At 42.1% G+C, this 24,361-nt stretch overlaps 1 protein-coding gene across 1 annotated transcript; it reads left to right on the forward strand.

Annotated features, from left to right (window-relative positions):
* Positions 1 to 59: 59 nt before the first annotated feature.
* Positions 60 to 20,405, forward strand: EIF2A (eukaryotic translation initiation factor 2A). Its single transcript, XM_081862515.1, has 14 exons — positions 60 to 196; positions 2,928 to 2,997; positions 3,438 to 3,512; positions 4,581 to 4,699; positions 6,515 to 6,614; positions 7,086 to 7,168; positions 9,064 to 9,137; positions 9,278 to 9,422; positions 10,830 to 10,946; positions 12,188 to 12,756; positions 17,219 to 17,329; positions 17,537 to 17,665; positions 18,780 to 18,845; positions 20,018 to 20,405. Exons 1-14 carry the CDS (start codon positions 169 to 171, stop codon positions 20,081 to 20,083), a joined length of 1,752 nt encoding a protein of 583 aa, XP_081718641.1. The 5' UTR covers positions 60 to 168; the 3' UTR covers positions 20,084 to 20,405.
* The last annotated feature ends 3,956 nt before the right edge of the window (positions 20,406 to 24,361 follow it).

Genomic DNA, 24,361 nt, shown 5'->3' on the forward strand with positions numbered 1-24,361 from the left:
CGGAGGCCGCGTGACGTGGGAAACTCCCCGCCCCGCCCTTCTCGAGAGGTTGCTACACGTCACCCCGGAAAGAGGCGTCCGCTCTTGAGCTGGCGGAGGAGAGACGTGTACTGTCCTGAGCCGTGACCCCCGCGACCCGGAAGGAGAAAAGGCTGGGCCTGGCTCAAGATGGCGCCACCCACGCCGCTTCTGGCAGGTGGGTTGAGGCGGGCGAATCCATAAGTTGCCTGTTTTTTAAAAAAAATCTTTTTTTTATTTTTCGATGTAGCGCCGCGTGCATTATGGCGGCTGCTCTGGGGCGCTGCGTGTTGTCCCCGTGTCCGTTTCGGCTGCATCCTCGTGCCGGAGTTGCGCGAGCGAAGTCCTGCGCGTCGCGCAGGGCGATCCTAAAGGTCTCCCGGGGAAGCGCCGTTCCTCAGTAGCGGAGCGCGTTCATACTCAAGCGGGCGGCTGCTGCTCCGTATGGAATAGGCAGGCGGGGCAAGACTTAGGGGCCCTCCTAAGCTAAGCAGAAAGAGCGGGCAAGCCTCCCAAGGCGACAGTTAAGCATGACACGTTGTCAGCTAAAGGAATTTGTGTGTCTCCCGCCCCCCTAAAATCGTTGTCCAGAACCGCGAGAGTCGCTGACTTCATCACTGAAGACAGTAACTGAGCTTGATGGACTAATGGCATGGCTTGGTCTAAAGCAGATTCTTATTAATTTACTTAGATGCAAAGACCTAAAAAGCTTATTGGGGCTTCTTCAAATGCAGGCGTGTATGAGTGTATCGCCTTACTCAGAGGTAAAAGGCAAGGCACCCAGTGTGGCTTCCTCCTACTCAGCATTCCTAGGATCAGGCTCTTAGATGTTTTACCTGGGACTGAGGGCCACTGAGTTTCATAGGGCTTCTTCACCAACGAGTAAAGCTGCAGTCCTATCCATCTAGTCTGTGGAGCAAATCCTAAGCGGTTTTTCTAATGAGGAAATATGCATAGGATCAGGCTTTACAGCAATGATATGGACAGTTGCACATGCAAAATACACACACTCATCTTCCTTTTGAATCTCATCTGTGGATGTCAGTTTCAGATTGTATTGCCTCTCCTAAGGTAGAAGGGCCATAGCTCAGTGATTGAGCAACTGCATTGCATGCACAAAGTCCCATGTTCAGTCACTGGCATTTGCATGGACTAGGAGAGACTCCTTCCTGAAACCCTAGAGAGAGCTGCCAGTGAAGTACAGTACTGAGTTAGATGGACCAATAGCTGACTCGGCAAAAGGTAGCTTCTTATGTTTCTATGTAGAAGTGGGTTCAACAATGCAGTAATTGCACTATTGGGATTCAGTATTTGATGTAAAAATTCCCAGTAGATAACTTATTTTTAAGTCATTAATGTGACCTGATCTCAAAATCATTATATTTAAGCCTAGAGTACCTGAAAGCAACGCAACATAGGACAGAGTTCCTATACTTTTTATAATTTTAATGATTTTGGAGGGTAATGTATGTCATGCCATAATCCTGCAAGAGGTGAGAAACTTTGTGCCTTCTTAAACTACAAAATTAAAGGTGCGGGAGCCCTATGTATCATACTGTGGTTGCCAGGTTACAACTGAGACAGGTTTTGAAAGTTAGGCTGAAGGAGATAGTGCCATCTTTGCAATTTTTTTCTGCCCCAATTTTCTATTGAGTTCTTTATTTGCAGTTCCCCCTTCTTTTTTATAGCAAGCAGAACTCATAAGTTTTAAAGAAAAACATAGGTGCTCTGGTGATAGGGTACTCCTTTTGAAAAATCAGGCATGTAGTCTTGGGGTATTCCTGGACCCAGCTTTGTTCATGTCTGGACAGGCGGTGGCAGCTGTGGGGGGTGGGGGATGGGGGTACTTTTTACCAAGCTTACATTGGTGTGGCAAGTGCATGCATTTCTAGGAAGCTCAGACCTGCTTTAGTTATGTATATAATGAGTAACTACAGCAAAGTCAACGGGCTAGTTTGCACATAACACTAAACTATGGTTCTTTAAACCATGGGTTAGTGTTATATACGGACCCTGCTCAGCAGCTTAACTATGCCTTGATTGCGGACAACAAACCATAATCTGAAGCCATGCTTTGCTGTTGGCTTACAAATCTTGGTTTGTTTTAACTACGGCTTGGAGATGTGTATTTGTTTGATGACCTACCCGGTTGCTCACCCAAAGAACCAGTAGCAAATGAGACAAGAGCAGCATGAAACAATTTTTGGAGAAATTTTTATTTGTATGATCATCTGGGAGACAACTTGTGGTTAACCTGTGGTTTGTTAAATAAAAATGGCTTGGTTTTGTGTCAACCATATTATATGAGACTTCCTCAAAAATCTCTGGAAACTTCACCTGGTCCAGAATGCAACAGTGAGGTTATTGATAGGTGCCCATCCCAGTGAATGTGTGACTGCCATTTATTTATATTCAATCAACAATTCTAATTCTCAGTATAAACTTGACCATTTCCCTGCTAAGATACAAGTATTCAAGCCTCAAACTTTTACTGTATTCAGACAGTCATTTTTCTGCTTAATAGGCCTAGATATGAGTAAAACACTTCCCTGTGCTCACAGCTACTTCACTTATTCCTTCCTAGCATGAATAATCAATAATCAGGAAGCCTCTTATTTCACCATCATTTCCCTTTTGTCCAAACTAGGAAACTGGCTACCAACTTCAGAAAAAGCACAGTTTGAAGTTGAGTTTATGACTGTTGCTTGTTCTGAAGCTGCCAAACTATAAAGTTGATTCAGATGAAGTGGGAAATTGTTTTTGGAGGCTTGAGGAGCAAAGGGGCACCTACTAATATTAATATCTCAGCTTATTAATGTGAGGTATGATCATTAAAATAGGCTTTTGTTATGTAAACATTAAGTGCTAATTCTATTAGTGTGAAATAAATGCTATTTTTTTTTTGCTAGTGCGAGGATCTGAAGGACTCTATATGGTGAATGGGCCTCCTCTTTTCACAGAGAATACAGCATTTCAAAGGTACTTCACTTTTCTCTATTGTTAAGTGCTATTTTGAATTGGAATTTTATTTATTTATTGAAAGCATTTCTAAAACATTGTAAGCAAAAGCATAACACAAAGACAATAAAACAGTGTCATAAAAACAAAGATACAACATAGAAAACAGTGAAACAGTATAAAAACAAAAAATCAGTAATAATAGGATCCAATGTTATGAGTCAAGGACAGCCTGGTCAAGGAGATCTCTTTACGAGGTCGTAGCAACTGATGGATAATGCTTCACATAAATGATCAAAACTATATCTAATTGATTAAATTCAGATGTTAATCAATAACAAGTAAGAATTGGTATACTTATATACTGCTAGGGATATTTATCGAACACAGTCTATTAATATTTTTCTATGCATTTTGTGTCATATACTTTAATTGTGATAGACATGTATTTGTTTTTCCAGGGAGTCTGGGAAAAACAGCAAAGTTTTTGCTTTCAGCAAGGATGGTTCCCTTTTTGCTTGGTGCAATGGAGAACAGTCAGTATAACTCCTTCTTTTTTAAACATTTGTTAAGAAGTTTGGGGGCCTATATAAAATTGTGCAAAGTGTGTTAAAAAAATTGCTTGAGGAAGGAAAATTGCTACAAATACGTGTATTTGTAGGTATGTTCATTCAAAACCAACCTCAGTCAGTTCTCAATTGAACTTCCAGGAAGAGTGGACAGGATTAAAGCTTTACCAACACATACAATTCTGTCTAATTTACGCATTGCTTTCCAGATGGTAGGATTAGATTGGTAGGATTGACAGCCAAAAATGCTTGAATCATGGATGCAGTTGGGCAGGTTTAGCTTACTGAAATGCATTGACCTAAGCATGTGTAGGATTGTAGTTTCTGAAACTGAATATCCTCCCCTTTCCATTTTGAATTAGTACATTTCCAGAGATGTTAGTTCTGTTTTGTCGTTCTTGGAGTATTGTATTGCACATGTGTGCCATTCTCAGCAGTTTAGATATCACTTAACAAATAGCAGATGGGACTGTTACTGTTTAACCTGAGGCCAGCTCCCCAATCTTACTTTGAGCCAATTGGGACGAAGTAGTGTGTGAATAGGCCAAAAATAGAGAGGTTCTCTTATCACAGTCATTTGCAATGTGACTCTTGCATGACTTTAGTCTCAAGGGCATGGTAGTGAAACGTGTGCACACGAGTCTTTGAAGGTTTGGAGTTTGGTGGTTACACACTGAGGAAACTTAAGCAGCGGGCAACCTGCAGCCCTCAGCCTAATATGTGATTGTCTGGGAGGGAACAAAATGGTGGAAAGAGGTGGCAGAGAGAGAAGGGTTGCCCTATCTACCTTTGGCCTTGGATCTGCCTGTTGCTGTCATACTATTGCTAGGTTACCCCCCCCCCCAAAGGAATGCAACCTTGATAGGAAAAAAATATTATATTAGTGAAATATTGAACAGTATGGTAATTGGAAAAATAGTTCTATATTCTATTAGGTGGTTCAAAAGAAAGCAAATTTGGCACTGAACAAATAAAGCCTGCTATTAATTAACCACCCTAATCAAGCTTTGTTGAAGTTACCTCTTTTGGTTCCAGAGTAAACATCGTGAATGTCACCAGCCATGAGGTGCTGCGTTCTTTTGATCAGCCAAAGACAGTTTGCCTTGAATTCTCTCCAAAGAGCAATGTCCTGGTAACATGGCAGCCCTACACAAGTGAGTACTTCAGGTGTCTGCTCCAGCTTCCTTCAGTGTAAACAGGGCTGCAGTCATGCATGTTGTAAACACTGGAAGGTTCATAAATACGGCAACCTTTCGTATGCTAGGTATTGTAAGAATACAGAAGAAAAAGAAGCCTCCTTCCGAAGTGTCATAGTAATAAGTTGTGTATGCTACCCTTGCCTTTCCTTTTTCTAATTTCCCATTGCTATGCCCTTCAATATAGACTGCAAGCTCTTCAGGAGAGGGACTTGCATTTTTTCCTTAGGATCCCCCCCCCCCACCGCTTATTCTCTGTTGTTAGTGTTAGCCAGCCTTCCCCAATCTTGTGCCCATCAGATGTTTTTAACTCCAGCTTCCATTAGTTGTAGCCAGCATGGCCAATGAGGGCTTATATATTTGTAAAATTTATTACCTGCTTTTCACCAGCGGTGGGTAGCAACAAGTGGAAAGTACAGTTATAAAATAGATAAGAATCACTACAATTAAAAAAATGCAATTTTAAAATAGATAAAAATCACTTCAGTTTTGAAACACATAAAACCATTATGCACGGTGATGGGAGCTGTAGCCTAGAGCAGCAGGTTGGGGAAGGCTATAGTAAGTTTATAATAATAATGGAAAGAATCATACTGATGTAAGGCACCAAAAAGTCATTATGTCTGATTCATCATCCAACACAGTTCAAGGCCTTCCAGACATCATGCCCCCAACTAAAACCAGCCCATACTCAATTAGATGTGATGCTATTTTCTTTCTCTAAAGGCAGGAGTGTGTGTGTGTTTGTATGTGTCTGGGGAGGGAGTTAGGGGTTTAGATGAGAACCATAGCACAGGGAATGGATTAACACACACCCTGCAGTTTTCCCCGCTTAAATTGTTCCCCTAAAACTGCTGTTAGCTGTGAGGTAGGGGGAGAGAGATCTTGCTTGTCTACCCACCCCAGACAGTGGTTGCTAGTGACAGCGGTTCGGGTGGGCAGAGACCAAGCATCTAAACCAGGGAACGGGTTAAAAAAATTCATCCAGCACTGCAGCAGCCCTGATTCCATTTCCCCTGTGGCTGCTCTTAGGTAAAAGGAAATGGCATTGGCAGATCTGCAGTTGAATCTCCCATGTCGCATCTCGTTTGGCCCGCAAATGGAGAGTAAATGTATTACTGTTTGGCACAACTAGTTCCAGATGAACTCAAGCAAAGAATAGAGTGACTCTTGCCAAAAAAATGCATCTACAAAGGATTTTGACATCAGAGGGTAAATTTATCTGATAGGATAAGCCCAGGCTTTTGCTGACCCTCTAAGATTAGACCCAATTTTATGTGATTGAATCTTCTGAATATCTGCTGTAATCACTTTTTACATACTTTTATGTGTTTCTATATTGCTGTTTTACTGGCTTTAGGTTGCCTTTTTGTTTTAAAGTTTTAACTACATTTTTTTTAGACTGCACACTACTTTTGAACCATTTATGAACTATTAAGAGGTTTATAAAGGCTTTTAAATAAACTTACGTATTGCATCTCTAAAGAGTGGCAGGGACTGAGAATTTTTATTTCGGGGGGAAACTGTTGTGTCTAGGTTTGTTTAAGAAGGAAAATATTTTTTCATACTTACAGATATGGGATCAGCGAAAGCAAATGCTAAAGGAAACATCCTGTTTTCTTGTCCTTGTGTGCTAGCCTCTAGTATAGGATTCCCTATAAGGCATTAACAAAACGCATCAACAGAACCCCTGGTCAGGATGTTGTAAATTAGGGAAGGAGATCCAGTGCTTATTTTGAAGGCCACCACTGCAATATATGTTGTTTGTTGTAGCTTCTAAAGATGGAGGAGCAGGAGTGCCCAACCTTCAACTTTTTGATGTGAATACTGGAAAGCTCTTAAAATCGTTCATCCAGAAAAAGATGCAGAACTGGTAAGTAGCATTCAGGATAATTCGTGAAAGCGACTTGAAAACTTTTGTACTTGAAGTTGCAGTATTGCAGTATCTGATTTTGTTCTGCAGTTCATAACATGGTATATTTCATTTCAAGCAACCCTGTAGATGGTGAACAATATTTGACATCACGGAAGAAAACTTCTACTCATGCAGTAGGACTTCCTCCAACACAAATCTGCTCCAAAAGGTCCCCTAAACTCCCAGAGCAGATTTTTGGGGCATGTAGGGGGTTGCAGAGTAAAGAGAGGAAGTATGTGTTTCACTGCACAAGGGAAATCTGTTCTGTTGGTGAGGCGATGTCATTGGATGTCAGCCTGTCTTAGCAGACCAGGATGAAAGCAGTGGGATAATTGAAAAATAGCACCAGTAACCATTTTCTAATTTAATAATTCCTAAACATTTTCAAACCACGTTTCTAAATCACTTGCCCCCCTCTCTAACCATTAGGTGTCCTTGCTGGTCAGATGATGAAAGCATATGCGCCAGGAGTGTTAACAATGAACTGCACTTCTTTGAAAACAACAACTTCAGTATGCAAGCCCTTTCTTGTTCTCTAGATAAGCTTTCCCTTTTAGTTTGCCTTTATTTCTCTTGTGTTTTGAGCGCCTGCATTTATCACAGTTGACCGATTCTGGGGAACCATAGCGTTTATTGAGCGTCTTGATACAGTTTTGAAGTTCCCTTCTATAGTACAAAATCCACATTGGCTTAATACCTAAGAAATACTTGAATGGATGAAAATCAGAAATAGTTCTGAAAAACGTTTTTAGAGAGTGGTCCTTACAGAGGGGGCAGCAATGCCAGGTAGGTCTGTGAATTAATTGCTCCTGTGGTTCAGCCAGAGATGCATGGAAGATAATGAGAGACAAAATCTTAAGAGAGCAACCTTGTGTAAGTTCACTCGGAAGTAAGTCCCGCTGTGGTCAATGGAACTTTCTCCAAGGCAAGTGTAAACGGTTGCAACTTGAACGTGGTGACAGAGGCAGATATGAGGTAGAGTAGCCATCTGCCATATGTGATGCAACAACATCACACTGGCAGTGCAGACACACCCGTTCACATTGAGGGCCAATGAGTCCTGGTAAGCCGCAGCCAAACCTGGGCTCCAGGTAGACAGTCTTGCACATGTAACTTTGCTGAACCTGTTGCAGATGCCATAACCAATCATGAGTAGTGCCTTACGCTTGGAATTTGCCAAGGCATCAGCAGTAGGGACTCATGCCCAATGTCTAGTTTAAGCATTAAGGGAGGATGCTGCTTGCCCTTTGGGAAATGTATTGGTATTTGGAGGCAGACTCAGATACAGTGGTGCCTCGCAAGACAAAATTAATCCGTTCCGTGAGGCTCTTCGTTTAGCGGTTTTTTCGTCTTGCAAAGCAAGCCCATTGACAGCTTAGCGGATTAGCGCTATTAGCGGTTTAGCGGCTTTTAGCGGATCAGCTGATAAGCGGCTTAGGGCTTAGGAAAGGGGGGGGAGGGAAAAAACCCCGCAGGAACTCGCAAGACATTTTCGTCTTGCGAAGCAAGCCCATAGGGAAATTCGTTTTGCGAAGCGCCTCCAAAACGGAAAACCCTTTCGTCTAGCGGGTTTTCCGTCTTGCGAGGCATTCGTCTTGCGGGGCACCACTGTACATAAAAGAGATAGGAGTACTTGATTCAACAGTGTGAAGACAGCCTGAAGCAAAGTAGCTAACTTACTCAAGAAAAGCCCAAGGACCAAGCTCTCTCATAGGGGAACCTTTTGCAAGGATGTGTACCAGAGATGGGCAAGGGCCAGAGGCAAAAAAGTGTGTGATACTTTTGTACAGGCTGCATTCCAGCCATGCAAAAGTCAGAAGTTTCTACTTGCACCCACACATTGCTGCATCCTCCATACAGGCAAGCAGGAGATTATTACACATTTCATGGTATTTTACATCAATACAAGGATGGTGCAGAGTAGGTCTGGTGAGGGGTATGGTGTTGGGGGATTTCTGAGAGCCTGGCAGAGACCTGGAGGGCCATATGCAATTCTTAGGTCTAAGGTTCCTCACCTCTACTCAAGAACATAGCTAAGAGAAGAGGTTGGACCACACTTAAGCTGAGGAACTGCTTTGAGTTGTGCCTGAATGCATGTATAAACTTACTTTTTGAACGCACCCTTAAAATATAGACAGTTTAGCTGAAAAAGCTTTAAGAGTTGTAGAAAACGTGGTTTGTTGCTCCAATATAGATAGATAGATGTGATATACTTGCATCATGCTGTGAGAATATATAGCTTTAGTGTAAACCAATTTTGAAGGGGTTATTCTACTATGTCAAGAAGGCCTTTACCATTATGTGTGTGTTTGCTTTTTAGTTGCCACTGGCATAGGCTCATAAGCAGCACAATCTAACAATTATTTAGGTAACTTTTATTAACCTGAGTAAAATTATGATTTTGCAGGTACAATTGCAAATAAACTTCATTTGCAAAAAGTCACCGATTTTGTGATATCGCCAGGGGATCAGCCAACTAAGGTGCCTCCTTTTGATTTTTATTTCTTCGACCATTTTAATTTCATAGGAATCCTGAAAAGGTTTATGAATTATTCCACTTCTGTCTTTTGTGCTGCTCTTAAGAATTGTATTACCAAGCTGATTAAATGTTATTGACACAGGTTGCTGTCTATGTTCCTGGAAGCAAAGGAGCTCCATCTTTCGTAAGGCTCTATCAGTACCCAAACTTTGGAGGCCCGCAATCTGCATTGGCCAACAAGAGTTTCTTTAAAGCTGATAAGGTGACGATGCTGTGGAATAGTAAAGGTATAAGAAATTTCAAATTTCCCCTGTCTTTATCTGTCAAGAAATGAATGTATTGATTCTCTGTGCTCTTCTGTGTAGGTAACTAGTGCAAGTGTTTTGTAATTCTAAGTGCTAATTGCAATTTTCTTCTATGGCAATTAAACTATACTTGCAGCTACTCTTCTAGACCAGTCCCATTCCCTGTAACTCCCAGCATGCAGCAGTCATAGGCACGCTTCATTGGGAGTGCAATCAGACTTGCTTTTGAGTAACAGGCACTACTCAAAAGCCATTGAGACAGACTAAATTGACAAACAACATGAATTGTGCAAATCTTCCATTCATTCTAAGTGGAGCTTCTGCTATACAGCTTCCAAATGTATTGCCTGTCTTTAAAAATGTCTCAAGGGATTCTGTAATAAATGGGTGTTTGTAATTCTTTGACCGGTAATGCAGTCTTCGAAGATTTGCCAAGAAAATACAACTTCGTGGCACATTTTATAGTTCTCCAACAGTATCACGTTAATGTGCAGAGTGCCTTTTGCACATGCAAAGGAATATTTTGCTTTGTTTCTGTGAGTTAACTCCAGTCCTTGCACGCTAGGGTTGCTGGTATTCCAGTGAGTTGTACATAGTACAATTTTACCTCGGGTTACATATGCTTCAGGTTACATACGCTTCAGGTACAGACTCCGCTAACCCAGAAATAGTACCTCGGATTAAGAACTTTGCTTCAGGATGAGAACAGAAATTCGTGCAGCAGCAGGAAGAGGCCCCATTAGCTAAAGTGGTGCTTCAGGTTAAGAACAGTTTCAGGTTAAGAACGGACCTCCAGAACGAATAAAGTACTTAACCCGAGGTACCACTGTATACTGGTCAGGAAGCAAACACGTTGGGTGGAGGTGGGTTGTGGCATTACTATAGCAAGCACAGTGACCATAAACGGTCTTTGGGACATATATATAAACTCGGTGCGAATACAACTCTGATGGCTGATCTGTGCACCATGGCACATGAGCTCTATTTCAAAAACAAATTAGGCAGATTTGTAAGTTGGATTTATCTTGCTAAATGATGATTCTTCAGCTATGGTGAAACAGTCCTTTGCTGCAGCAAGTAAAGCAGAAAATGTTACCAGGCTGCTGGTTTCCCCACAGTCTGTACAAATTGGTCAGTGAGAAGCAGGGGGTTCAACATGTAAGAACCTAAGAGCCCTGCTGGATCTGTCCAGCCCAGCATCCTGTCTTCCACAGTGCCTGCAAGAAACTGTTGCTCTCTCTGTTGTTGTTCCACCGCCAGCAGCTGGTACTTTAAGAGCTGCTGCCCCTGCTATGCATTCCAGTTTCATTTTATTGAACCTTAAATTAATATCATTGGGTAGTTTGCTTTCTGAAACATTTAATTATTGTTGTTTTTATGTCCAAATAGCTACTGCTGTGCTTGTAATCGCTAGTACAGAAGTTGATAAAACGGGAGCTTCATATTACGGAGAACAAAATCTGCATTACATCGCAACGAATGGGGAAAGTGCTGTCGTACAACTACGTAAGTGACTCTCCTAGTAATTGTATAATGAACTGAAAAATCGTCCTCCATATATGCTAAAAGATCTGTAATGTTCTTTGGAAATAAACTTCCATCTCCTGTGTTTGCTCTAATGACCAACCTTGTACAGATTAAATTCCTTTGGAATGTTTTCGTTTGGACTTTTTCTATCTGAAGTTCTATTAATTCAGAAGAAGTGAGGATAGTATAAGAGTTGAGCTCGAAAGTGTGGATTATAGAGAGGAGATGGGGACAGGATAGAGCACCTATTTCCATTAAGGAGCCCCTGATTCTTGAATTGGGAAAAGAAAGTGGTTAAAACTAGGACTCCAAATCAGTTTTAAAGCCCCACCCCCCAATTGTTGAATTGCTTTTAATCTGTCGTACTTATTATAATTCAACATATGTGTATATATTACAAAGCTTAAACAGATCATCCATCTTGAGCACGTGATAGTTGGGGTGTGACAACTTAAGTAAGAAAAAGGTATCTGTTCATTTTAAGAAAGTAAAGCCCTCTTAACAGGGTCTGGACCAATTGCAATACTTTCAAATGCCCCGATATCCAGAGTGTTTACTACTAATGAGACTACTCTTTAAATCTGTAAAACATGTAGACCGTTTTAACCGATTAAGGTTTTTAATTGCAATGAATTAACTAAACAAAGAAAAATGTGCGACCCTTGTGGAATAGCCTTTCAGGGCTAATCCTGCTGAAAGAAACTTGGGCAGTGTTCTGGCCACTGAATAAGGAGGTGTTTCTCTCATCACGCGGCCAGGCTACTCGCTGGCTGCTGCTCCTCAGTAGTGGCAGGAGAGATGCGGTTATCCGGCTGTGGTAGAATAATGACAGTCTAATGTAGGCCTGAGTAACTTATGTACTTCCAAGGCTACTGTAGCACAGCAGGCATACAGTGTGGTGTCTAGATGCTTGACAATCCACACACAAATACACACCTTCAGTGTGTGTGTGTGCACTCACACATGCAATCCGAAAGAGGCAGCAAAAAAAAGATTATTGAATCACTCTGCTAAGGAACAATAAGGCTGTTTTCAGCTTCACAGTTTACAAGTTGTGGTGGCCTGTTATAATATCTTGCAGTTTTAAGGAGGCTAACATTATACCTATGCTTGTTAAGAGAAACTAACATGACTTGTAACTGTTCTTCAAAATCAATTCCTTCTTCAGGCACATGTAGATAACAGTTTTTAAAAAATTCAACTGTTTCCTTTTTCTCTAGCAAAAAATGGTCCTATTTATGATGCAACCTGGAGCCCCAATTCCACAGAGTTTTGTGTCGTCTATGGTTTTATGCCTGCCAAGGCTACAATCTTCAATCTGAAATGCGACCCCGTGTTTGACTTTGGAACCGGCCCACACAATGCTGCTTACTACAGCCCTCAAGGACACATCTTAGTCTTAGCTGGATTTGGGAATCTCAATGGGCAACTGGACGTTTGGGACGTTAAAAACTACAAACTCATTTCCAAACCACAGGCCTCGGATTCCACGTACTTTGCCTGGTGCCCTGATGGGGAACATATTGTAACAGCTACATGTTCTCCAAGGCTGCGGGTTGGGAATGGGTACAAGATCTGGCATTACACAGGCCCTGTCCTATACAAGTATGAAGTCCAGCAGAACGCAGAACTTTGGCAAGTTGCCTGGCAACCCTTTTTGGATGGCGTCTTTCCAGCGAAGGCGGTAACATATGCTGTTCCGAGCAAAGCGCCGAACGACGAGCCCAAGGCTGCCCAAGCTTACAGGCCCCCAGCTCTGAGAAACAAACCTGTGACTAGCTCTAAACTTGTAAGTAACTGCTGCCTCTGTTGTAAAATGTCTTGCTGAAAAATATCTTCCCAGCTCTGGGAAAGGGTAGGGGGCACGATATTAAATCCAGTCCTTTGTTCTTCCGCTTCAACTGGTAATTAGCACTATTGAAGGCCATTTAACTAGAACTTTGCAAATGCCAAGATTGGATTCCCCTACCCACTTGCCCCACCTAACTATAATCATGTATTGTTTATAAAAGCCGCTGAGGTACACATAATATAGGAAAGGTATATGTAAGCACTGGTTTGCACAAGTGTTTTTCTGCTGTCAGATCAGTACATGGTTGTTGTTTTTTCAGTCTGTGGGAGTAAAGGCATGGTAATCTTAAATACTCATTTCTTTTCAAACAGGCTGTGCAATAGAAGTACAGTAACTTCTTCCCCCAACTTTATTTTTAATATAAAGGCCTTCAGTCACCTAAAAAAGTGGCACATTAACCGTTATAATTTTAACATATAGTTCATATTTCCAAAACAAATAAATATATTTCTGTGAAAATGCTCCTGTTTTTGAAGAAATTTTGGCTCTTTTGGGCAAATCAGGCTGTAAACCTTCATAAAGTAAACCAACTACAATTGTAGGAGGCCTTGCTGGCACATCACCAGGATAGACACTTGGTTTAGCTCAACAATGGCAGAGAAGTTTCAAACCATGTAGCCCTTTTTATTTTTAAAAGAATGAATATGGTTGGGATTTAATCCCACAAATTCATTACCAGATGCTTTGAATTTGTTGGTACATTATCTGCAGCACTTCCTCTGAATTCTTCTTTACCGGTTCCTCATCCCTGTAATCATAGAATTGTAAGAGTTGGAAGGTCATCTAGTTGAATCCCCTGCAATATAGGAATCTCAGCTAAAGCATCCCTGACAGGTGGCCATCCATGCTGTGCTTAAAAACCTGCAATGAAGCAGAGTCCACAATCTCCCGAGGGAGTCCCTTCCATTGTTGATCAGCGCTTACCATCAGAAAGTTCTTCCTGATCTTTGGTCAGAATTTCTTTCTTGTAACTTGAAGCCATTGGTTCCGTTCCTCCGGAGGGGAAGAAAACAAGCTTGCTCCATCATTTGTTCTCCCTATTGCTGCATCATGCGAGCCTGTTCCATGATCAAGCAGTATCCCTGTTGTGTCACAGGGAAAAAGGGGCTCACAGGAGATGCCAATTGCACAAGGAGATTCTGGTAATTGGCCTCTCTTTCCCATGAGGATTAAACAGTTATGACCATATCCCTGATGGGTTCTGACACTAATGGGGGTTTATTAAGCAAGCATCCCATGGATTGCTCACATCTTAATAGTGGAGAAGGGGAAAGCACCTCCCAACAACATTTTAAAGACTTGAGATGACAGAGCGAAAGGAAAGTTAAAGAAAAGTGGCAGTAATTAAGCTTGATGGCAAATTAGGTTTTATCCTTTTATAGTAGTACGAAGAATTAATTCCTCAGGGCTTACTTCTGAACAGCTGCGAGCCTGCTTGTTAGCAGTCACTAAAAATATTATACAAGAGCAGTACTATTCACTGAAATATCATTTTCTTCCTAACATAATAACCTCTCAAAACTTGTTTGGGACACGCATGCAAATGGGTACCATTTATACAGCCTGCAGGGCTTTCCCACAGCTGCCAGCATGCAGAGTTCTGGCTTTGACTCCAGAGTCCTTCATTCATTTGTTGGATTCTTGCTTCTCTGGAAGATGTTTAAGGCACTGATACCCTACCAAAATATGAGAACCCTAGGTTACGACTTCAAAGATACCATGGAGCTGGTATTTCCTAGTATAAATGGGAAACTATAATGCTTGTGGGTGTCATGCAAGAACACAGACTCGAAGGCATGATACATTTCAAACAGAATCTAAGTTGCAGTAACTGAATCACAGTAGCCGTCTAAATAATAATATGCTGTGCTTTTCTTTTTATTATCTGTTCGGTTACTGCTGATAGCTCTTATCTCTCTAGCCCAGCTGCATCCTCAGTTATAGGGCTGAAGCTCAGCTGTTAGAGCATGAGGGTCGTGGGTTCAAGCCCAGTGTTGGGCAAAAGATTCCTGCATTTCAGAGGGTTGGAGTAGATTACCCTTGTGGCCTCATCCAGCTCTACAGTTCTATGATTCTGTGATTTACGAATTTAACGCTTCCTGTGTCAGTTCACATACAGAGTCACTACTATGCCTTCATCTCAAATATAAGGTCTTGTCGCTTTTCCTGCCCAGGCATTACAGGGTTTTCCCTCCTACATTTATTTGCACAAAATGACCCTTGGGTATTTTTTTCCTTGTTTGTCGTGTGAGGTGCCAATGCATTCCTTAACCGCAGTTCAGATAGGAGAGGAGAATTTGTTCCAGGAAGGTAGTCCCATAGTTCTTCGTCTCCTAGCTATAATGAATGGGAAACCTATATTAATCTGCATTTGCCTTTTATGTAGAGAGTCATTAATCTCCTATTTTCCTTTTTCAGTATTCAAAAACAGGTTTGAGAACATAGCTCTTTACTTCCTCTTTCTTATTTTCTTTTTGAAAGAGCGTAACCTGAGACTACCAGCACTGAAAGGAGTGTTGGTTTCTCCCACACTGCTGGTCATTGCAAGTGACTTATTTCTTACTAACTCCATAAGCACAGTTAATAAGAGGTTTGTTATGAAAGAAGGCTGATGTAATCCTAATTGCATGTGATAGAGGAACAAAACTGGTCATTGAGAAACATATTAAGCTTCTTTGAATTTTTTAAGGTGTGTAGTGGGTTAAAGTTGCTCATAGCACAGTCTAATACAGGCATGTCCAACAGGTAGATCGTGATCTACTGGTAGATCGTGGGGTCTTCCTGGTAGATCCCGGTAGATCTCTGGCCCCTCAGTGATCCCCTTCTCCCCCTTCCCAACGACAATGGGTAGATCACTGCCAGTTTTTTTATACTGTGAGTAGATTGCAGTACATTGGAATTGGACGTCCCTGGTAATACATGTCCACTCAGAATTAAGTTCATTGGGGGTCTTCCCATAGTTAAGTGGGCGTTACTTAGGGGACTGCAGGCTAGGAATCAAGTAACATTAGGGGATTTAACCTACATGATATATTAAAAAATTAAGCTGCACAGTGAAGAGGGGGAAAGCTCTTGTCTTTATTATTTTATGAAGGTTTAAAGGTGTACCTGAAATACCAGTAGTGCAGTCTTTAAACCCTCACTTGGTTACCACAGGCAAGTCTGGAATTCCTTCTAGGTGAGCAAGCAGACTTGTGAAGGAGAAACTGAGCCCTCTCTTTCGCTTTTGCCAGCCGCTTGGATTCTGTACTGGTTGTGGAAGTAAGGAAGCCCTTTCCTCGAAGGGCAGCATGGAAACAGCCGGCTGGTGAAGAAGAGACTTGGCTCCCTCTTCCTCCTTCCTGAGATTACTCCACTTACTGACTGCAGATTTTTATACCAGTTTTTTTTTTTACTCATAAGATGGTCGTCTCTTGCAAGCCAAAGATGACTGGTAAAAATGTTTGGATGGTTAGTAATAAGGCTGCAGCAGTGGAAATGAAACAAGCATCCCCTGAAACACAAAAGCAAAATTGAAGAAGAGAACTGTTCTTCCCCTCCCCTGCCGGCTGTCTTTATTGAAATGGATGCTTCAAAAGTTTTCACTTCCCATGCACAGAAGCAACACTTGCGCAATAAATTCTGTGGAATCCTTGTGCATAATATAGATTGAGAATGACCAGCTGGTTGTCTATAGGCCACGCGTGGCCCATAAAAGGATTGATCTGTCCCTTGGCAAGTCGACCAACTTTTTAATCAAGATGGAATTTTAAAAAACTGGACATATAAGGAATAATTGCTTTCAAAATATGTGTGTGTGCGTGTGTGTGTGTGTGTGAGAGAGAGAGAGAGAGAGGAAACAGATAGAATGACAGACATTTCACATTTCAGTGTTGTCTCTCTCTATAACATGTCATTCTCACCCACAAAAGTTGCTTTCTGTGACATAAGCTCACCACCAGCCCCTTAACAGCTTTATAGTGGATAGAATTATCCTGGGAGTACCCAGGATATTTTGTGAACCCTGAAACAGATAATCATAATTGAGTAATGCACATGCACACACACTAATAAGTGACAATCTACATGGGTTTCACACAATTTCTTAACATGGAAGTAAGACCTCTTTTGTAGGGCTGAGATGGAGAACATGAGACCCTCCAGATGTTGGACTACAACTCCCATCATAATTGGTGACGTTGGCTATGGCTGATGGGAGTTGGAGTTTGACCACACCTGGTAGGGCCACAGGTTTCCCATCCCTAGTGTAGGGGTTGTATAGTTGTGGCATTGCTATAAGACATGTGATGTAAGTGAACATAAAAAACAACAACACAAGCCCCTCTTATCAGGCAGCAGATAATTATGTGTGAGTTTTCTTATGGTAATTTTGTCGTCGTCCCCCTTTGCTTTCTCTTAGCATGAGGATGAACCACCGCAGAACATGAGATCAAAAAATGGCGATAAACCTTTATCTAAAACAGCACTCAAAAATCAAAGGAAGCACGAGGCAAAGAAAGTTGCCAAACAGGTATGGCTGCTGCTTCAGTTCTCTTGAGCAAACGGTTGCATTCACATTTTCTAAACCTGTTTACCTATACCCTGAACAGAGCCAAAACGTGCTGAATTCCAACATTCTGGGGAGCTTAACATGCATACCATTCGTGTAAATGTCCCACGGGGTTGTATACGAAAGACATTGTTCCAGATGTTGATTTAATTTGTTGTTTTTTTACAGGAAGCCAGAGCTGAAGGGAGCCAGGAAGTTACTCCGGCCTCACCAGTACAGAACGCATCGCAGAATGCTGCTCCCTCCATAACATCAGGAGATCCTGAGGTTGATAAGAAGATAAAGAACCTGAAGAAGGTGGGGAGCTTTTCTAATGAAGAAGCTTGTCTGTTCTGGCAAAAGGTCTTCTCTCCAACCCCAACCCCCAGTACCTAACAGCTGTCACTTCTCTCACAATCTAACATCATCATCATCATCATCATCATTATTATTATTATTATTATTATTATTATTATTATTATTATTATAGCATAATGCATAGGTGCACAATTAGGGCTATTAAGTACAGAGCCAATGTTCCCCAAGGCAGCCAAAGTCCTCCAGTCTCTTCCCTATTGTATCAGAAATAGCGTGGCAACTGCTAGACAGGCTAGATGAGAAGTCCTGTGCGTGCCAAAAGTAGGGAAAATGCAGCAGACACACATGCAAGTATTATTATTTAAAAAAAGGGTGGGAACCTGCAAAATTGAGAGCAGTGGTGCAGAGGGGTGATCAGTTCTTCCTTGCTGTCCCCCCCCCCCAAAAAAAAATCCGAATGGTCCCCCAGCTCTTCTTCTTTCTGGAGCAGAAAAGGATGTGAAGCATCTGGAAGAGCAATTTTAAGTGGGGATAGGCACAATGTTCTTATCTAGATATGCTCTCTGATCTTGCAATAAACCAGGCATAGGCAAACTCGGCACTCCAGGTGTTTTGGGACTACAGCTCCCATCATCCCTGGCCACTGGTCCTGTTAGCTAGGGATGATGGGAGTTGTAGTCCCAAAACATCTGGAGGGCCGAGTTTGCCTATGCCTGCAATAAACTAATGTGGCACAAAATCCTTTCCATTCAGCAGCCACCACTCCAGGGTGCAGAGCAGCAATCTATATGACGGCTGTTGCTCTCAACAGAATGCTTGAACCTACCATTTCTCCTTTAGGAAAGCAAGAAATCAGTGTGCATTTTAATTACTCAGCTGCCCGCTTGCTGATCTGTGGTTTGGTCTGCACAGCTCAGGCTCTCTGTGCTGTTTACACTTTTCCGCAGGGAAAAATATATTTCAAAGGAGCGTGGAGGCATCCATGACCTTGAAGATAATGCTTAGAGAACAATAAAGGGTACTTCCTCTCTCCCCCCCACCCCCCCAAAAAAATTCCTACAGCATAAATATTCAAATGTTGTCTTAAAACGTGTGTTTTTTCCCACCACCGCAGAAACTAAAAGCAATTGAACAGCTGAAGGATCAGGCCGCTACAGGCAAACAGCTAGAGAAAAACCAGGTATGCCTATTCATATATTATTCTGTTATTAGGGATGGCTTGTACAGCACGTTAAAAGTACTAAAATGTACTATTAGTATATTGTAAATGTAAAAAAGCACTATTCTGTTTTCTTCTGAAAATATTGCCAGAACCGAGATTCAATAAGTTCTGTTTTTTCTTGCAATCAAAACAAAGGCTCTGAACTTATTTGAATGTGCTCCTATTAAAGTTGCAATGTGGGACTAGAGACAGAAGGGACTCTCCTTTCCACACATGGCAGGCAGATGTCTTGAAATGAATAGTGTTTGTAAGCACATCAGATGAGCTCTGCTGCATTGGACCAAAGCTCCATCTAGCCCGTGTATGGGAACCCTCAGGCCCTCCAGATGTTGCTGAACTACAACTTGGGGCCACCACCAAAGGGGAGAAACCAAAGGGGGTGGAACGAAGGGGTGGGCCAGCCCCCTTGTGCTATAATTACTGTTCTAGCGGGGATGGGGTTTTTAACTTGAGTGGATGCTGTTTTATTTGGTTGGGTAGGGTGGTTTAAAATTGTTTCTAAATGTTATATGTTAATTTGTATTTTGCATTTGTGGGCAGGGGTACTGTTTAGGGGCCTTTGTTGGGGAGTGCATTTTTTTCTTAGCTTGTATACATTAGTATAGTTAATTGTTTAAATTATTTCCATTACGTATTTTGTGCTTTTCACGTTGTACCTATATGTTGTGATCTGCCCTGAAACCTACGGGTATATGGCGGTATACAAATTTAATAAATAGCAACAACAACAATTCCCATCAGCGCCAGCAAGCATGGTCAGGGGCCAGGGATGATGTCATTTGTGGTTAGAGGGCCCAAGAATCCTCACACCTGTTCTAGCCCAACAGCCTCTTTTTAATTAGTGGCCAGAGAGATACTTCCAGGAAGCCCATTGGCAGGCCATGAAAGTACGTATTCTGACCCAGTTCCTGTGGAGTCCTAAAGCATCTAAACATGGACGTTCCATTTGGCTGCTGCGACTATGAGCCACTGATACCCACCAAGAATCTCCCATCTGGATTTATGTTAAGAAATGGTTTTCAGAAGTAGATAGCTTTTGTCGGATATGACTGTTCTGTGTACTCAAGTTTAATTTTTCCTTTGCCTGTGCTACGTAGTATCTGATGGTGTGTTCTGTGTATGTGTCCTAGCTGGAGAAAATTCAGAAAGAGGCTGCCCTCCTAAAGGAGCTAGAAGAGTTGGAGCTGGGTGTTTAGAAAGAAGGCAAATGAAACTCACGGGTTCGTTCTATAGAATCATTTAATAATAAAAGACTGGAAATGCTAATTTAAAAACACTATACAAAGCTACATTTTTATTTCCTTGTCACTAATATATGGATACATGTAAAAATTTTGAGCAGAAGTATTGTAAATCAAAATGAGGCAAATAACTTGCTGTGATTCCAAAATGGTATTACTGAACTAAATAAAGTACAGTGGGTCCCTCTATTTACTCTTTGGCCAGATACAATAGAAGTGACCCTTATGCAATAAGAAGACTGTAGAATATAATAAAAAGCATTTTCCATTTAATAAAGATTTTGGTGTTTTCTTTATAGGTCTTGCATGTTTCTAACCTGCTGTATTTCTGTTTCAGTGTGACTTTTTGTGGATTGAGACACATTTTCCTAGATACTGTGATTTTGATTTCTCTCTCTTGGTATAAGAATGTCACAATTGAGAAAAGGGATTGAGTATAAAGGAGAAGGGACATGTCCGTCTTCTGAAATGGAGACAAGAGGAATTCATGAACTCCCTGATGAAAAGGGAGTAAGTTTTGCCTTCCTGGAAACCCCAGTTCCAAATCAATTAGAAGTAAATGTCTGAACTTATTCATGTTTTCACGGTGTGCTAGAAGTGAAAGGAGGAATATTAGGTCAATATTCACAAGGGGATCCATCCGTTACACGCTTACCTGGTGTCTAAATTAGGAAGTGCCATAGTGTAGATTAAATGGGGTGTGGGTGGGAATGATATGGAAAATAGCCTTTTCAGAATAGCTCCTTCCCTGCCCATATGACTATGCATTCCAGGGGGTTGGACTAGATGACCCTTGGAAGTGCCTTCGAACAGTACAAGTCTATGATTCTGTGTTGTTATTAAATCAACACATTCTCCCATTCTTCCACAATGGAAACTGAAGATGGCAGGCAACACCAGAAACACCAATAAAATCACAGTGAACTGCTAAAAAGTGGGTGGCTCCTTCTGCCTCAACTCCCTTTCTGTGTGGTCCATGATGCAGTCATTTTAAATGCAGCTGAAAGAAACTTTGGAAGTAACCAAGTCGACCTAGAGCTAGAAAAAACCCTTATGTACTTATGTCACATGGTATTTTCTTCCTAGGTCAGGACACAAGAGTGTCCAAATGAATGCCTGAGATGCCCTCTAGTGGAATAGCCACACAATGTCTGCATCGTTTCAAAAGAAATTGAAGTCAAAGTGTACAAAGCGGAAATGGTTGGCCCATGACCCTCCAAATTTTGTTGAGATCCCCCATCAGCCTTAGCCAGCATGGAATATGGGCAATGAGTGTGTGAGCTGTAATCATCAACATCTGGAGGGGCCACAGGTTAGCCCTCCGTGTTTTAAAGTGTCCAAACTGGAATTGCACTTTCCATTTGCCAGAGTGGAGTGGAAGTCATTCAGTGAATAAGATTACTCCTTGCACTGGACTGGGCAGGCAGGGTCTTGCCTCCTTTTCCGGGGAAAAGAGCCATCCTGCCCTGCCTCTGGTCAGGTGGGCAGTTTCATTTTTTCACTGTGAGGAAAAATGTTTCTTACTCTACCACTGCACACTGCAATTCTGTTCCTCACTCCTGAAACTGGTTTTTTTTGTGTTTGCTAACTATCCCTCACCTCAGGAGGGGCTTTCCCCATTTGCTGTTGGCCCACAGTGTCTCCGTTAATGGTCATCGCCCATTTCTTTGTGGTCTTTTAATGGTCCATCTCTCAAGGCAATTGCTTCATCAGGAAGCCAGCCCATCTCTGTTTTTTTAACATGGCTTGTATTTTAACATGCTAATTTCAATGTCTGGCAACCCATAATTAGAACAGGAGTCAAGGTATCCCACAAAAAATATAACAGTATATTAGTTTCTAGGATGGCGGGGGGGCGGAGACCCACACCCACCATTATGCATTTAGTTATTTCATATAATTTATACACTGTTTGATTGGTGTGGTTTTTTTTTTAAAAAAAAACCACATCATAGCAGTTTACAAAAAGGTAAGACTGTAAAATCTAGGGAAAAATCACATCCCTGCATACAAAAGTTAAAATACTAAAACAGATTAAAATTACCTCCACTTCCTTTCATTTTTTTTCATATAATTTTTATTCAATTTCACAAGTATAAATATATAACAATACAACCATACACATACACATTTAAAGATTCCTTTGAATCTGAACTTCCCACCTTCTCCATGGGTCCCATTGTTCACCTTTTCTACTTCATATTTTTCAGTTGTTGTTGTTGTTTAGTCGTTTAGTCGTGTCCGACTCTTCGTGACCCCATGGACCAGAGCACGCCAGGCACTTCTGTCTTCCACTGCCTCCCGCAGTTTGGTCAGACTCATGTTTGTAGCTTTGAAGACACTATCCAACCATCTCGTCCTCTGTCGTCCCCTTCTCCTTGTGCCCTCCATCTTTCCCAACATCAGGGTCTTTTCCAGGGAGTCTTCTCTTCTCATGAGGTGGCCAAAGTATTGGAGCCTCAGCTTCACGATCTGTCCTTCCAGTGAGCACTCAGGGCTGATTTCCTTAAGAATGGATCGGTTTGTTCTTGCAGTCCATGGGACTCTCAAGAGTCTCCTCCAGCACCATAATTCAAAGGAATTTTTCAATAGTCCATATTTTATATCACTCCATTTTCTCCATATTTGCTACATTACAAGTGTTATTGCAATCATGCTAATTTCATCTGCTCACAGTGGTCTCCAAGATAAATTATATTTTTTCCTCATTCTTAGTTAAAGTTTTGGTCTTCTTGGTTCCTGAGCTTTCCAGTCAGTTTTGCCATTATGGCGTAGTCCAACAGTTTAATTTGCCATTCTTCTCTGGTAGGGACGTCATCTTCTTTCCATCTCTAGTAGCATCTCGGCTAGTAGTATCCATTTGTACTGGGCTAGTAGCATCCATTTGGCTGTCATCACGTACATAAGTTTTTTCTGCTCCCTTGGAATATCAGCACTAAAATTACCTCGACTTTCCAAGCACCTGAGGTGGCTTGTCTAAACAAGAATGTTTTCAACAGGCGCTTTTCTGCAATGAAGGGGCTTGCTTGATCTCACATGTAAGGAGTTCTAAAGTGCAAGTGCTGCCAGACTAAACGATCACATTCTTACAAATCCAGAACAGATATTAAAGGTTCCCCCTTACAGATAGTAGAAGGACCCCTGACCATTAGGTCCAGTCGTGGACCACTCTGGGATTTCTGTGCTCATCTCGCTTTACTGGCCGAGGGAGCCGGCCTACAGCTTCCGGGTCATGTGGCCAGCATGGCGAACCAGAGCAGCGCACGGAAACGCTGTTTACCTTCCCGCCAGAGCGGTACCTATTTATCTACTTGCACTTTGACGTGCTTTAGAACTGCTAGGTTGGCAGAAGCAGGGACCGAGCAACGGGAGCTCACCCCGTCGCGGATTCAAACTGCCGACCTTCTGATCGGCAAGTCCTATGCTCTGTGGTTTAACCCACAGCACCACCACGTCCCTCAGGTATTACCTGTCAGCAATTATGCCACAGCATTCTGCACTAACTGTTGTTTCTGGATCAAACACAAGGGAAGCCCCACCCTTGTGCATTGCAGTAATCCAGTCATGAAGTAACCAGTGTATTAACTACTGTGGAAAGGCTTTATGGGTCTAGGAACGGTTGTAGCAGTTGAACCAGCTGCAGTTGGCAAACACTGCTTCTAGCCACTGAGGTTACCTGAGCCTCCAGGGACAGAGCTGGGTCTAGAAGCACCCCAAAGCTGTGAACCTGATGGGGCAGCGCAACCCCATCCAGGCTAGGCAACTGAGCAATTTCTCAGAAACAAGGAGTTACTCACCCACGGTGTCTCTCTCTTTCCAGGATTCAAGCTCAGTTTGTTTTTCCTCATCCATTTCACCACTGTACCCAGGCAATGCCCAGGGGAGTGGACAGCCTCTCCTGATTCAGAGATGATGGAGAAATAGAGTTGAGTATCATCAACCTATTGATGGCACCTAGCCCGGAAACGCCTATTGACCACTCCCAGCAGTTTCATGTAGATATTAAATGGTGCTGGAGATAAGGTAGCTGCCATAGCATAGTTGCCAGGTGGCCAGAAGGCACTCTCCTAATGCTACTCTCTAGACACGGTCCTGAAGGTCGGATTGGAACCACTGTAATAAAGTGCCCCCAATCCCCATTCCTCAGAGCTGGTCCAGGAGGGCACCATGGTCAATGGTTTCAAATGCCAATAAGAGATCAAGAAGCAGGCACAAGGTCATACTCCCCCATCC

The sequence above is a fragment of the Podarcis erhardii genome (assembly GCF_964252035.2).
Source record: "Podarcis erhardii genome assembly, chromosome: 5".
NCBI classification, from domain to species: Eukaryota; Metazoa; Chordata; class Lepidosauria; order Squamata; family Lacertidae; genus Podarcis; species Podarcis erhardii.

Bases quoted from the DNA above. Each gene is read 5' to 3' on its own strand.
- EIF2A (XM_081862515.1), top strand. From the start codon at position 169: ATGGCGCCACCCACGCCGCTTCTGGCAG. The intron at 197-2,927 runs GTGGGTTGAGGC...TTTTTTTGCTAG, and splicing joins ACCCACGCCGCTTCTGGCAG to TGCGAGGATCTGAAGGACTC. The intron at 18,846-20,017 runs GTATGCCTATTC...TATGTGTCCTAG, and splicing joins AACAGCTAGAGAAAAACCAG to CTGGAGAAAATTCAGAAAGA.